General features: G+C 37.7%; 1 protein-coding gene across 3 annotated transcripts in view; it reads left to right on the forward strand.

Annotated features, from left to right (window-relative positions):
• The window catches only part of mtf2 (metal response element binding transcription factor 2), a 55434-nt gene that overhangs the window by 25830 nt on the left and 14909 nt on the right, over positions 1-14695 (forward strand). For 2 of the 3 annotated variants that reach the window (XM_043698812.2, XM_087990461.1), the window contains 7 exons: positions 202-350; positions 3668-3763; positions 5727-5795; positions 6362-6485; positions 7383-7450; positions 10344-10532; positions 12508-12619. In XM_043698812.2, coding sequence (XP_043554747.1) covers positions 202-350; positions 3668-3763; positions 5727-5795; positions 6362-6485; positions 7383-7450; positions 10344-10532; positions 12508-12619 — 807 coding nt within the window. The remainder of the gene's footprint in view (positions 1-201; positions 351-3667; positions 3764-5726; positions 5796-6361; positions 6486-7382; positions 7451-10343; positions 10533-12507; positions 12620-14695) is intronic. The other variant, XM_043698813.2, reaches the window with a different exon arrangement.

The following is a 14695-nucleotide window of genomic DNA, read 5'->3' on the forward strand; positions in this document are numbered from 1 at the left end:
TAGCTGTGTAACTAAAGCACAATATCCTTGCCTTTCTGTTCAATTATTTGTAATAAAGGATAACATTCCAAGAGTTGCTTTTGGTGCTGTAACTGTGTACTGTTATATTGTGACTCATGGACTGAAACATGTAGGTCTTCTTAGGTAGTCAGTTATATAAATGAAAAATTTTGCAGCTACAGATTTTGTTTTACATTGTAGAGGGGTGGCGCTCTTAAGAAGGGACCGAATGCTAAAGCTCTGCAAGTCATGAAGCAGACGTTGCCATACCAGTTGGAGGACCTTCAGTGGGATGTAGGCCACAAAACAAATCATGAACAGTGTTACTGTTACTGTGGAGGCCCTGGAGAGTAAGTAAAATATATTGTGATTCAGATATTGCTTAATTAGGCTTTGTGGTAATTGGAGAAAATTGTAAAAGTGTCTTTTGACTGCCTTGTATGAAGGATAGCCTTTGAGTGGAAACAAGAATGATTACTAGTTAAAATATTTGCTGCAAGATGCTGTACATTAGTAAAAGACATTTTTATACTACAATGGTGACTACTTCAGAAATAATCCATTCACTATAGCATACTTTAAGCTGCCTGGTGGTTGTAGGAAGGGCTACATAAATTCCACCTTTCTTCCTTTGTCTAAGAATCCATTGTAATTGATAGGATCTGACCATTAATAGTATTGAGTTTCATTTCAGGGTCAGAATCAAACTCTGCCATTCATTTCACAAGGGAATGGCTGTAAATGTTATCACTTGGTGTCCTGTTCACACACATTTACCTATGCTGAGGCAAATGTTCTTAATTGCCTTACAGCATCCTGTTATCACTTGGTGAGCCCAGATGTCCCTATCTTCTGCATTCCTTGAGTTCCCCCCCTTTTCTGAGCCTTCCTGCCTGTCTATTTTCTAGTGCAGTAAATGTGTTCTATAATTGACATTTTAGTCTAAATATTTAAAGACAAGTTTTAAGGCTATAGACTTTCTTAATAAGATACCAAAAATATGCCCACAATAGTCTTCAAGTACTGCCTGGTGATTTTGCCTTTCATTCTGAGATGACAGGCTAAATGTTTTCTTAATATATAGCAATCAGCGCTAGAAAGACACCAATCTCAACAGTGCAGATTGATCTGTCAGCCTTGTCATGTGCTAGAGTTCAGTTTGAGCTGAATGAAGGCTGAAAATCCACTTTCTTTTAAAGCATTAGATTGTGGCTGTACCTGAAGCCAAGTGGGAAGAGCCTCCTCCATCATCTGTCCTTCCAGATTTAATTAGTAAGGAAGGCTGGCTGATTCTTCAATGTCCAGGATCTCCATAAACCTGCCACTCCCAAGTATCATGTTATCAATGTAGTAACCAATTATATCTAAACTTCATAGAACTTCTTGAATTAGCAAATAGTTCATTTATGGGAACTATCCAATGATTTGCTGGATGTGTGCATTGGGAAAACTGTGAAAGGAATTAAAATTATATAAGGATAATAGGTTCAAATCCATAGAATGCTCAAATCGCTTTATAAATGCAGTATATTTGCATTTGCAGTGAAGCTGAATACCTACTTAATCTTATGAGATAGGATACACTTTTTTCAGCTTTGTAGATCTGTTTGCTTTTGTGGTGTCAGTGTGGTAATGGGATGCCTCCCTACATTGAGTGAATGCAATAAATTGCATTTTTTTCCAGCTCTCAGAACATCCCCTCAATTAATAACTGAGTGGAGTTGTGCATGAAACTTGTGCAATTATTAACCTAAAAATGTGTTGCTGGAAAAGCACAGCAAGTCAGGCCAAAGGGCTTATACCCGAAAAGTCGATTCTCCTGCTCCTTTGATGCTGCCTGACCTGCGCTTTTCCAACAACACATTTTTAAGCTCTGATCTCCGGCATCTGTAGTCCTCACTTTCTCCCAATTATTAACCTAGAGATCCAGGTAATGTTCTGGGGACCTGGGTTCAAATCCAGTCATGGCAGATGATGGAATTTGAATTCAAAATTCAAAAAATCTGGAATTAAGAGTCTACTGATGACCACAAGTCCATTGTCAATTGTCGGGAAAACCCGTCTGGTTCACTAACATCCTTTAGGGAAGACAACTGCCATCCTTACCTGCTCTGGCCTATATGTGACTCCAGACCAAAGTAATGTGATTGCCTCTTAACTGCCCTCTGGGCAATTGGGGATGGGCAATAAATGGCTAGCAATGCCCTCATCTCGTGGATGAACAAAAAAAGCATTTGATCAATTGTTGATTTTTTTTAACATATTGAGCCAAGAAACCTGGGATTTATTAATTTTAAATATTGTGGTATGTTTTTCATATGCTGCTGTTAGTTTTTCATTTAACAAGTGCAACACAATTTAGGTTGACACATTAGTATGCTCAAGTCCAGGAGTGAGGTTTGAATGGCAGACTGAACTCCAGCTGTGAACCATAATGTCTTCTAAATTAATGCTGTGGCCTTTATGAGGAAAGGTGGTAAAACAGGCTGTTGTGATCGCCTAGTGGATGAAAGCATTGCTACAATATTAGTCTAGTACATAAGCAGGTTCCTCGGCCCAGTCTTTGGTTTGTGCTCACTTAGTTCGGTTCAAGGAAATGTTGTAGAATGGAGACATGCAGAGGAAAATGTTGCCCATGATTTAGAAATTAGGCCACATGGGGTGACAGTAAGGTCACCATCATCCCAGAGGATCCTGCTCCCTCATCAGTGAGAGAGGGACTACTCAAGGTGTTTTAACCTAAGAGTCATCATGCCTCAAGCAACAGACGAGGTTGAGAAGGTGGGACCTTCATGATTACCTTAGCCACTATGGGAATTGAAACTCTGCTGTTGGCATCACTGTGCATCACAAATCAGCTGTTCAGCAACTGAACTAACTCACCCCCAAATTGATATGAATACTCTCTTTATAGTCAGCAATTTGACAATTTAATTTCACTGTTTGGATTTACCACTGCTGGTATTTGTGGAATTCATGCACTGCATTAAGTGATTGAGGGGGAACAACAAAGATTAGTAGTTGGTGAGGTATAGTGTATGAAGGAAACAACAATGTAATATGTAGTTGAAATAAAAGCAGTGCAAGAAAATCTCAGGTCTGGCAGGATCTGTGAAGAGGGAAAGTTAATGTTTCATGTCAAGTTACTCTTTGGAACTCTCTAGTGTGTGGTTAATCTTTTTTATCCTATAATTCAGCAGAGATAATTTGCTGTACTCAAAATATCAACTGACAAGCACCAAAGAGAGTGCGACCCAATATTGTTGTTTCTGTGATCGTCCAGTATTGGTGGTTCTTCATGAATTGAATTCGGTTACGTTCCAACAGCTTGGAATATTTAAGGATTATCTATAGGCTACAATGTATTTTGTCTTTTGAGAGGGAAGACTATCATAACCATATAACAACAAATAGGAATTTAGTAGCTACATATTCTCATTTAATCTATTAAACCAGCGAGAAACATTTTCTCATGGGCATTTTATATAAAAAATCCAAAATGTTCTTAAAACTCTTCTTTCTCAATTGCAATTATACTGTGACAGTGGTCAACTCTTTAAAATGAATATGTAATATAAGGATTCATAAAAGATAAGTCAACTTTTACTATTCTTAACAGATGTTTAATTGTATATTGAGCTGTATATTTTTGCTTTATTTTTGTTAGCTGGTACCTAAAAATGCTGCAGTGCTGGAGGTGTAAACAGTGGTTCCATGAAGCCTGTATACAATGCTTACAGAAGCCAATGCTTTATGGAGACAGGTGATGTTAAATACTAATGTTTAAAGCATGTCTATGATTTTTGGTTAAATTGAATGTATTTCCATAATATTATAATACCTTCATATCTATGTCTGACTATATGTTGACGAGCTCACTAAAGTAAATATTGCATTAACTCATTGCTGACAAGGAGTTAACCGAACAAGTAGTCTTTTGGTGATACAGTTGTTGGATTTCACTTTAAAAGCAGCTAAGTGATTCAGCTGCTTTAGGTGAGAAAGTGTACACATTGTGCATAGCTGCTTTGAGAAGTACTCTCGTTGCTTGCCAGATGTGATCTAGCTGACTCGACATCAGAGCAAAACTAAAACTTCACATCAGCATAAGCTGCATAGTATAGCGAACTTGCACGACGGTTTTTGTATTTAATTTCAATTTTCTTATGTATTTGAATTAAGTTATTTTGCCTTATTTGGATGACAGAAATGCATGTTTAGATCAAAATGTGTGCAACTCATAGCAGCAAGGCAGAGAGAAGACTTGCAGGGATGACACCAGAAAAGTACGTGTGCACGTAAGACTGACAGGCTCTGTCAATGTTCCCTCGTAAATAGAAGGCTGAGGGGTTCATAGAAAGCTAACCTTTCTTCGTAGAGATCTTTAAAATTATGAAAGGTTTGGCTGAGGTGTTGGCAGACTATTCCCCACAGGAAGAAACAATGGAGTTTTTGACCCTCAGCATAAGTCAACAAGAATTCCAGAAGGAATTTGAAAGAAACTTGTTAGTCAAAGAGTCGTGAGAATGTTGAATGTCAGTGTGTATCTTGAAAAGCTTTTAATCTCTGTTAAAGTATATATTAGTGTTTAGATTAGCTAAAGACATGCTTTTAGTTCTGTCACTTTTGGACTCTGTTATCTGGCCAACTAGAAAGATATTGAGCATAGATAAAATATCTCCAAGTAGGTGAATTTGAGGCAGAGTTGGCTTGAGTCTGCCATAACTATGAGTTGATTTTTTTGGAAGTCTGAAAGCAAGTTTGTGATTTATCTTGATTGCAAAATTTATGTGGAGAAGATACATAAACAAGAAGTAAATCCGATTATGTAGGAGAAACTAATCATTTATTTAAGTTTAAAATTTGTGCTGATGTAATGCTTTTGACATCCGAGACAGCTTCAGTCAGTTCAATACTTGTGATGTTTAGTCACCATTGTAGGCAAGAATTTGAAGCAGCTGATTGTATGCCGCAAAGTCTCAAACTTATACATAATAAAAATCTGTTTGTGATGTTAGAGTGCCTTAGATAGAAGTCTTCTGTTCTTAGAAAAAGTCCTGTGAGATATTTCACATCTATCTGACAACAGGCAAGTGACACCTGAATTTAACATTTTATCCCAAAGTCTCAAAAGTGCAACATTTTCTGATTGATGCACTGAAGTATCAAAGCAATTCTGTGTTTTACTCTTCAAATGAGGCGGAACACACTGCCTCAGAAAGTGGCGATGTTTCTGCTAAGCATATAGAGAGCCAAGAGTACTCCATGCTATGAAAAGGACATGGAAGCTCTGGGGAGAGAAAAACAAACCAAGGGTTGCAAGGTTGAATGAGAATTAAGAGATTTTAGCTGTTGGAGAAGATTGTGGCTTTCTTTGATTTAGAAGTGACCAGATAGAGGTCTTTTAAAATTTTGATCAGATTGAACAGGATGAATATCTTTGCTCAGAACGGTTGGCATGTGGAACTTGTTACCACAGCAAATGATTGAGGTGAACAGTTTAGATGGCTCTTGTAAAAAAAAAAGCTAAGTACATGAGAGAAGGGGGAAGTGAGAAGAAATGCTGAAATAAGAGAAGATGGAAGAGGGCGAACGATTTTCATGCAGTATAGATGACACACAGCTTAGTTGTGCTGAATGGCTCACGTCTATTCTTACATTCCTCGTAATCTGGAAATACCATTGTCATCTCTATATTGATTAAAAAGGATTTTTTTGTCCATTAGGTTTTATTTATTTATTTGTTCCGTATGCAATTCTGGACCAGAATACCTCAAACGTCTACCTTTACGTTGGTAAGTTATATGTAATTGTTTTGCTTCAGTGTTTTAAAACCTACAGTATTATTTTGCTCAAATTTATCAAGAACTTTTATAAATACCAGTTGTTCTGATGGCATTATGATGGTTCTTTTTGATGATCAGGAGATTAAAGTCAATGTAAATGATAATGTATTTACGCTGAAGTGATAACTTGTAATGTCAAACACATTTGAGGACTATGCACAATTTTAATCATAATTTTAAAATGTTGACTAATATTCAAATCAGTTAATTTATTGTTCATTTCTTGTTAGAAAACAGAAACTTTAAAAAGTACCCGAAATAAATGGAATCAGTAACTGTAAAATGTTTGCAGTTTTAGTTCTGCCACCATCTGATTTATTTTAACAAGCTATATAATTGGATGAATTTGTCAGATTCCGATTGATCTATCCCTCCAAATCGCTCTTGGTTTTGAGTTAACCTGCAGTTTTGAGCGTGTGCTGTAATTGACTAACAAATGAGTACTTGAAGAAATGTGATGAAACCTATGCTCCTCAGTGGATATTAAAATACTTTCGAACACTTTTCTCTCCCAGGGTTGACATAGCACACTTAAGCCTTTACAATTTAAGTGTTATTCATAAAAAGAAGTATTTTGATTCTGAGCTTGAATTGATGAATTACATTAATGAAAATTGGGACAAACTGCAACCTGGTGAGGTAAGGTCAAATTATGGTTTAGCACTGAATATGACTGACTTGTGTTTAGCAGAGTCAATTTCCAGACTGTTGTTTGTTGTATATGTTTATGTGCAGCAATATTTAAACTGGATAATTTTGCCTCAAATTATATTCTGCAACTTTTCAGTGGAAATATAATTTTAGGTTTTGTTTTAAAATGTGCATTTAACACTAAATTTAATGATGGGTTAATATTGAAGTTCAATTTGAAAACTGACTAGCTGGTGTATGTTGATACTTGTCAATATAAATATTTGGCAGAAATTTTATATGTTCTGTTAGAGGGTTAACTTGAATGTGTCATACATGAATATTTTACATTTAGTTTGGAGTATTGATGCACTCTAAAGTAGAAATAATTAAAAGCATATATATTCTTAGTTTTCTGAGATTAGATTACATTAGATTAGATTACATTACAGTGTGGAAACAGGCCCTTCGACCCAACAAGTCCACACCGACCCGCCAAAGCGTAACCCACCCATACCCCTACATATACCCCTTACCCCTTACTACGGGCAATTTAGCATAGCCAATTCACCTGACTTGCACATCTTTGGACTGTGGGAGGAAACCGGAGCACCCGGAGGAAACCCACGCAGACACTGGGAGAACGTGCAAACTCCACACAGTCAGTCACCTGAGGCGGGAATTGAACCCGGGTCTCTGGCGCTGTGAGGCAGCAGTGCTAACCACTGTGCCACCGTGCCGTGAGCTTCAAAAGTACAGTATTAATTTTTATGCAGTAGGTAGATTTGTTTGAAATTTATATCAATGTAACACACTTTGCTAATTTGCTAATATTTTGCGAATCAATAATTTTATGGGGCCCAAACAATAAAATGATTTTGAATTTGTCATGTTATTCATTTGTAGCTTGTTGATACTCTAAAATCGGATCGATACGAATATGTTCTGGAAGCCCTAAATGAGAACAAATGCATGTAAGTGAGAGTTTAGATATTTTTGAATTAATCTGCAATGTTATTACACACTAATGGAATACTTGAACCTGGGATTTGTGGTTAAGAAGTAGGGACACTACCACTATGCCATTTGAGCCCCCAAAGTGCAGGTTAATCCCAAATAGGTACAATGGAATCGACTGTGTACAGTGTAAAGAAAATTCCACTGAAATAGATTTCTCCTATTAGCCTTTGTGCATGTAGAAAACGAAGGTAGTGAGTAGAACTCTGTTCAGTGAAAATATTTTCTGCCAGCTTGTCCATCACCCCAACTTTACTGAACTATATTTGCACTCTGCTCCTTTGTACGTTACATTCAAAGTCCCCACATTTTTTTAATTCAAATCCTGGTGAATTTTAATGCTTTATGAATGTTACTGCGGAGTCTGCAACAATACTTTCATGTAACAAAAGCAGAAATTGCTGGAAAGGCTCAGCAGGTCTCGCAGCATCTGTGGAGAGAAATAGAGTTAATGTTTCGGGTTGAGGAAAGCTCACTAAACCCAAAATGTTAAGTCTTGATTTCTGTTCACAGATGCTGCCAGACTTGCTGAGCCTTTCCAGCAATTTCTATTTTTGTTTTGACTTCCAGCATTTGCAATTTTTCCAGTTAATATTTCAATGTAATTTGACAGTGGTCACTGCATAAGAGGCTGATTGGCTACCTATGTTCTTGTAAGAGCAGTTCAACTAGTCACATTCCTCTGATCTTTCCCTTGAAGCAAACAAATAAAAAGGGTAAAAGTCACGGCCAAAGAACTGTAATAGGCATTGAACTTTAGTTAATGGTTTCAGGTGCAGATCTAGCATTAGCAGGCTGCTTTTTGTATTGCAATTTATAAGATGCTGGCAACTTAATTTTTCAATAAGTTTCCAAAATTATTATCAACAAATCAGTCTAGATGGGATGGAATTAATAAGCTGAACTTGTTACAAAAAATTAGTGGGTAGGAGATTGTCCAACAGCCAGATGACATTATGTGATTTTGAGAAGTTTTTTTTTGGTTCTTTAAAAATGCAAATGGATTGACGTTCTTTGTATGCTTATTTTCCTTTTGCATGGATTTTAACAAGGATTTTGATGAAGTTCCATGAAGTAGTGTGGTCAGAAAATTAGAAGGCCGTGGGATCCATGGGAAAGTGGCAAATAACATTTAAAATTAGCTCAGTGGCAGTAACCAATGGGTTTCTTTGCTTAGCTGAATAGCTGCTTTCAGTGGACTTTCACAGTGCTGCTTACTGTTCATATCTTAATCTTAAATATAGTAGACATAATTATGTACGTAGATAATTATCTGTAGGGTTCCTAGTGAGGAAGAAAGCTGTAAACTGCAAGGAAAATAAGTATGTTTTGGTCAGATGCTGGAAAGTGGAATTCAGCCTAGTAGAGTGAAGTAACACATTTGCAGAGGCATGGGGTGAGGTGGGGAGAATGTTCTCTGCTTACCACAGGAGTCAATTTGTTGTGAAATTGCCTTTTCATGGGATGTTATTATATTAAAACAGCTAATTAGTAATAGTTATTGTATCTATTATTCTGTTAAGTTTCCGATCGAGTTAAGTTATTCCAATTCCTTCTTTCCTTTTTTAATTGTATTTTAACTATAGTGGATGAATAAAGTGCTTTGCATGAAATCAGGTAGCTTGACTCATTGAATTGTACTTGGAAAGCAGCACCTTACGTTTACCTTTAAAATAAAAAAAATTGTCTTGACTACCTTTTGAATTTTGAGGGGGTTTAGTCTGGTTCATAACAGAGGGTAGAGAGGTGATTTGTAAGGATGTGGTAAGGAATTAAAAATCTTTGCTTTAAGGAATGTTGATTCAGCTGTTAGTTTTCTTTGATACTTAGGAGGTTTGAAAGATTTACTTGACCTATACAAAATTAAGAGGCTCAGGTGGTGAATAGTAACGGCTGTACAGGACATTGGTTAGGCCACTGTTGGAATATTGCAAGCAGTTCTGGTCTCCTTCCTATCGGAGAGATGTTATGAAACTTTAAAGGGTTCAGAAAAGGTTTACAGGGATGTTGCTGGGGTTGGAGAATTTGAGCTATAGGGAGAGGCTGAACAGGCTGGGGCTGTTTTCCCTGGAGCATCGGGGGCTGAGGGATGACCTTTTCAAGGTTTACAATATTATGAGGGGCATGGATAGGGTAAATAGACAAAGTCTTTTCCCTGGGGTCGGGAGTCCAGAGCTAGAGGGCATAGGTTTAGGGTGAGAGAGGAAAGATATAAAAGAGACCTCCGAGGCAACTTTTTCACACAGAGGCTGGGGTACGAGTATGGAATGAGCTGCCAGAGGAAGTGGTGGAGGCTAGTACAATTGCAACATTTAAGAGGCATTTGGATGGGTATATGAATAGGAAGGGTTTGGAGGGATATGGGCAGGGTGCTGGCAGGTGGGACTAGATTGGGTTGGGATATCTGGTCGGCATGGGTTGGACCGAAGGGTCTGTTTCCATGCTGTACGTCTCTATGACTCTATGACCTGTTTTCCTTGGAGCTGTCACTGACTGGGGGCATACGTTTCAAGTAATTGGAAGAACAATTAGAGGGTGGCATGTGTCTGGAATTTAGTGCCTGAAAGGACTATAGAGGTTGAAATATTCACTATATTTAAAAACTATTGAGGTATATTGAACTGCTGTAACCTTGCAGGGTGATACTAAGAATTGGACAGTAGGATTGGTCTGGATAGCTCCTGTTTGACTGGCATAGACATGATTAGCTGAACAGCCACCTGTGACATAGATGTTCTATATTTCCAAGGTATGCACTGTGGCATACAGCAAGAAGAATGTCTTTCCTCTATGCAATTTGAAAATCTTTGTCGCATTTTGTTTTGTGTCTAATCTGGTCATTGGAATCAGGTTCATGTCTGGCAAAGAAATAAAGAAGAAGAAACATTTATTTGGATTGCGAATTCGTGTACCTCCGGTTCCTCCTAATGGTGCAATGAAGACTGAAGAAATTACTGAGGATGTTTCTCATGAATTTAAAATTAAGGGAAGAAAATCTAGTAAACCTACACCTGTATCAACACCTGTTGCTGCAAAAAGGTAAAGCAAATCACAAAGCTGTTGTCTTTTGGCTCTTTGAAGAGAGATCTGAGACAAACTGAGTTGCCATAGGCAACAGAAATACATTCTGGACCTCAGCATGAGCTGTCAGACCATTCTGAGATGCATGAGCAATTTCAGTAATGCATGAAGACTAACTGTGTCATTCCAAGTAGTGAGATTCTGCATTTTTACGTAAACTTGAAATGTCCGAGAGTCTTTAGTGTCTCTTCCACCTAAGGTAGATAATCCACTCGGAAGTTCATAGATTATTGTCCTTTTCTTTTAAAAATAAACTTTTTTTTATTATCATGGTACCCTTCCTTCCTTGTGTACAATCACAATCTGATCTTAATACCCTTACTGCTTTCTGTCCCAAGTTATATATTTTTAAAATTATCATCGCTTATGGTTTCATTGATATCTTGTATTTCATGACTTATGGCTCAGATCACGGTGTGGTAAATCTTTGAAAGAACTGTCCATTTTATGATACTCAAGTTAGTTTTGTAATGCTCAATATTAGAGTCAGAGAGATGTACAGCATGGAAACAGACCCTTCGGTCCAACTCGTCCATGCTGACCAGATATCCCAACCCAATCTAGTCCCACCTGCCAGCACCCAGCCCATATTCCTCCAAATCCTTCCTATTCGTGTACCCGTCCAAATACCTTTTAAATGTTGCAATTGTACCAGCCTCCACCACTTTCTCTGGCAGTTCATTCCATACACGTACCACCCTCTGCATGAAAAAAGTTGCCCCTTGGGTCACTTTTATATCTTTCCCTTGTCCCCCTAAACCTATGCCCTCTAGTCATGGACTCCCCCACCCAGGGAAAAGACTTTGTCTATTTATCCTTTCCATGATTTTCATTTTTATAAACATCTAAAAAAATCACCCCATAGCCTCTGACGCTTCAGGGAAAATAGCCACAGCTAATTCAACCTCTCCCTATAGCTCAAATCCTCCAACCCTTGCAACATCCTTGTAAATCTTTTCTGAACCCTTTCAAGTTTCACAATATCCTCCCAACAGGAAGGAGACCAGAATTGCTTGCAATATTCCACCAGTGGCCTAACGAGTGTCCTGTACAGCTGCAACATGACCTCCCAACTCCTGTACTCAATACTCTGACCAGTAAAGGAAAGCATACCAAACATCTTCATTAGTAGTTAATAATTGTAGCAAAGCAAATAATGGCAATAGTTTAAGTGAAATGTTTTTCAGAATTAAAGCAAAAAGCCTTGAAATACAAAGAGGAGATTAAGAAAAGAAGAAAGGAAAGCACTGTGTAGAAGAAAAACAGCTTACATAAAATAAGACGAATTGTATTGACAAAATTAACCCATTCTAAGCTATTTGAACTCTGCATTTAAGTGGAATCATAAATTCTCAGTTAAGTAGATTAATGATGTTAAATCTCCATCTGAGTAGGCCATGGCTCAAAATATATTGTGATAGATGAATTCCCCTCTCCCGACAGCTTGAAAAATAAGAAACTCTCCCAATCTAAAAATGACACAAAATTCAATCATTGGCCAACAAATCAGAAAGGTTGCCCCTTTTAAGTAGAAAAAGACTGAGGGGCTGAAAGGGGACTGAGCAGTTTTAAACCTTTTATCAATGAAATATTTTGCTGACTGGATCCAGGAAGTCTTCAAGCTGCTGAGGCAATTACTTCCTTGCAAATGAATATGCAGTTTCTAGTTTGCATTATTTGACCCTTGGAGTAGGCATATTCTCTCCCTTGACTATGCTGTACTTCTGGTTTCCAGTGTATCTTGGCTGTGATTTGGGAACAGATTCTCTTCTAATTGCTACTGAAATTTCTATTGGAAGGGGGAACTATTGAATTTTTTTGAAAAGAAATGTATCTCATTATTCTGAAAACAAAAACTTTTAGTGCTCCATATGTTCTCTAAACTGTAAGTTTTGTGTAGCTTTTGCATTCTAATAATTTATTTTTTAATCAGTAGTCCATTAAATAATGACCTGGAAAAAAAAGTCAAGAAAAAGTCATCCATTGAACCTTCAGAACAGTATACAAAATTGAAGGTCAAAAGAATCACTGATTCAACGACTGTAGTAAGTTGACTTATTCTCTTCAATATTTCTGCTTTACAGCTTGGCTATTGAAATCAAAGAGGTATGGAATATAATTACAAAGGCAGCAATCATCTCAGTCGTCATTTTATCACATCGATTTTTCAATAAAGGTTCATAAATCATGAATGACTACTTGAATTTGAGTTACTGTAATTGGGATGTTTTGTCTGCTTTCTGTGTCCCCTCTATATCTGGATATTTAGATGTCAGTGGATACTAATCAATGGTGGACTAATTAATAGATTGTGTACATTCTCACTTTTCAATTTTTCAGTTAAGTTATCTGAAAAAATGAAATTTGGAGTCTAGTCCATGTTGATCAGTGCCACTAATTATTCTAGCTTTGTTTAATTTATTTGAAGTCGGTTGGTTCAGCAAGTTTCCTTAAATCAGTTGGCCAACTTGTGTTAGCAGCACAGGTAATATTTACTTAGATAATTGGCTTGGTTCTGGTACAATAATGCACAGCCAACTGATTGTGTTCAGTTTGTGTATTTGTCACAGTTAATTCAGCAAAGTTAAGAGTTTGATGTTTACGGTTTGAATTGACTTTAGTAGACAATGTTTTCAGGGCTGTGGGGAAAGAATGGGGGAAGTGGGACTCAAGTTGCTCTTGCCAGCTCTCTTCATGGCACAATGATTATCTTCTGTCATGATTATATGATTTTATTTCAGATTCCTAAATTGATTCTTGTTGAATATTCCTAGGTTATTTAAAAGTACTGTTAGTAATAGATGGTCATGTGACATCACTACGTTTATGTAGTGTACATACCCAAAGATGCATTACAATATGCAATTGTATTCATTTCCCATTTTTTGCGTTATACAGAATGTGTACATAGCATGTGCAGAATGAAATGATTTTAAGTGTTAAACTCATTCCTAATATGGGGAACAAAATGAAGATTTACAAGTAGTTTGGGGGGCTAAAGAAATTGTACCTATTGCTAAGCGGAAGAGAGAGGCTTATGTGACGTTGAGGTGAGATGGTTCAGATGAGGCGATGGAGAGTTAGAGTAGCTAGGAAGGATTTAAAGAGAGCGTTAAGAGGAGCAAGGAGGGGACATTAGCAGTCTTTAGCAGGTAGAATAAAGGAGAACCCTAAAGCTTTCTATAGATATGAGGAATAAAAGGATGATGAGGGTAGGAATAAGGCCTGTTAGAGACACAAGTGGGAAGTTGTGTGTGGGCCCTATGGAGATCGGAGACATACTAAACGAATATTTCTCACCTGTTTTCACTCGGGAAATGGAGAATATTGTAGAGGAGAAGACTGAGATATGGGCTATTAGACTTGAAAGGATTGAGGTTAGTGAGGAGATGTTATCAATTCTAGAAGGTGTGAAATTAGGTAAATCCCGTGGGTTGTTTAGGATTTTTCCAAGAGATCTCTGGGATGCTAGGAAGGAGATGGCTGATCTTTGAGTCATCATTGTCCATAGGTTTAGTACCAGAGGACTGGAGGATTGCAAACGTGCCCTTGTTCAAGAAGGGCAGTAGAGATAACCCAGGTAACTTATAGACTAGTGAGCCTTGTGTCTGTTGGAGGAAAAGTTTTGGAAAGGATTAGAAGAGAGAGGATTTATCGAATTTTGAGAAGGTTTGTAGCTCAGGTTGAGGTTTTGGGTGTAGGTTTGCTCGCTGACCTGGAAGGTTCATTTCCAGACATTTCGTTACCCTACTAGTGGGGCCTCCGGGTGAAGCATGGATACATGAACACTAACTAGCCACAAAAAGACATGACCCACTCTGACTAGTATCCTCACATACGGATGAGGAAGGACACCACTTCGACTGGGACAACACATCAATCTTAGGACAAGCCAAACAGAGACAGGCACAAGAATTCCTAGAAGCATGGCATTCCAACCGGGACTATCAACAAACACATAGAGTTAGACCCCATCTACCACCCGCTGAGAAAAGGAACAGGAAATAACTTCACCACAGAAAATAACATCACCACAGGAAGTGACATCACCAACCCAAAGATATAAATAGAAAGCAGGAGTTTTCAGCATTGCTTCGCCTGGAGGCCCACTGAAGATGTTA

This window comes from Chiloscyllium plagiosum, unplaced genomic scaffold, assembly GCF_037043375.1.
Source record: "Chiloscyllium plagiosum isolate Xiang-an unplaced genomic scaffold, Cpla_swu_hap1 HiC_scaffold_9, whole genome shotgun sequence".
Classification (NCBI taxonomy): domain Eukaryota; kingdom Metazoa; phylum Chordata; class Chondrichthyes; order Orectolobiformes; family Hemiscylliidae; genus Chiloscyllium; species Chiloscyllium plagiosum.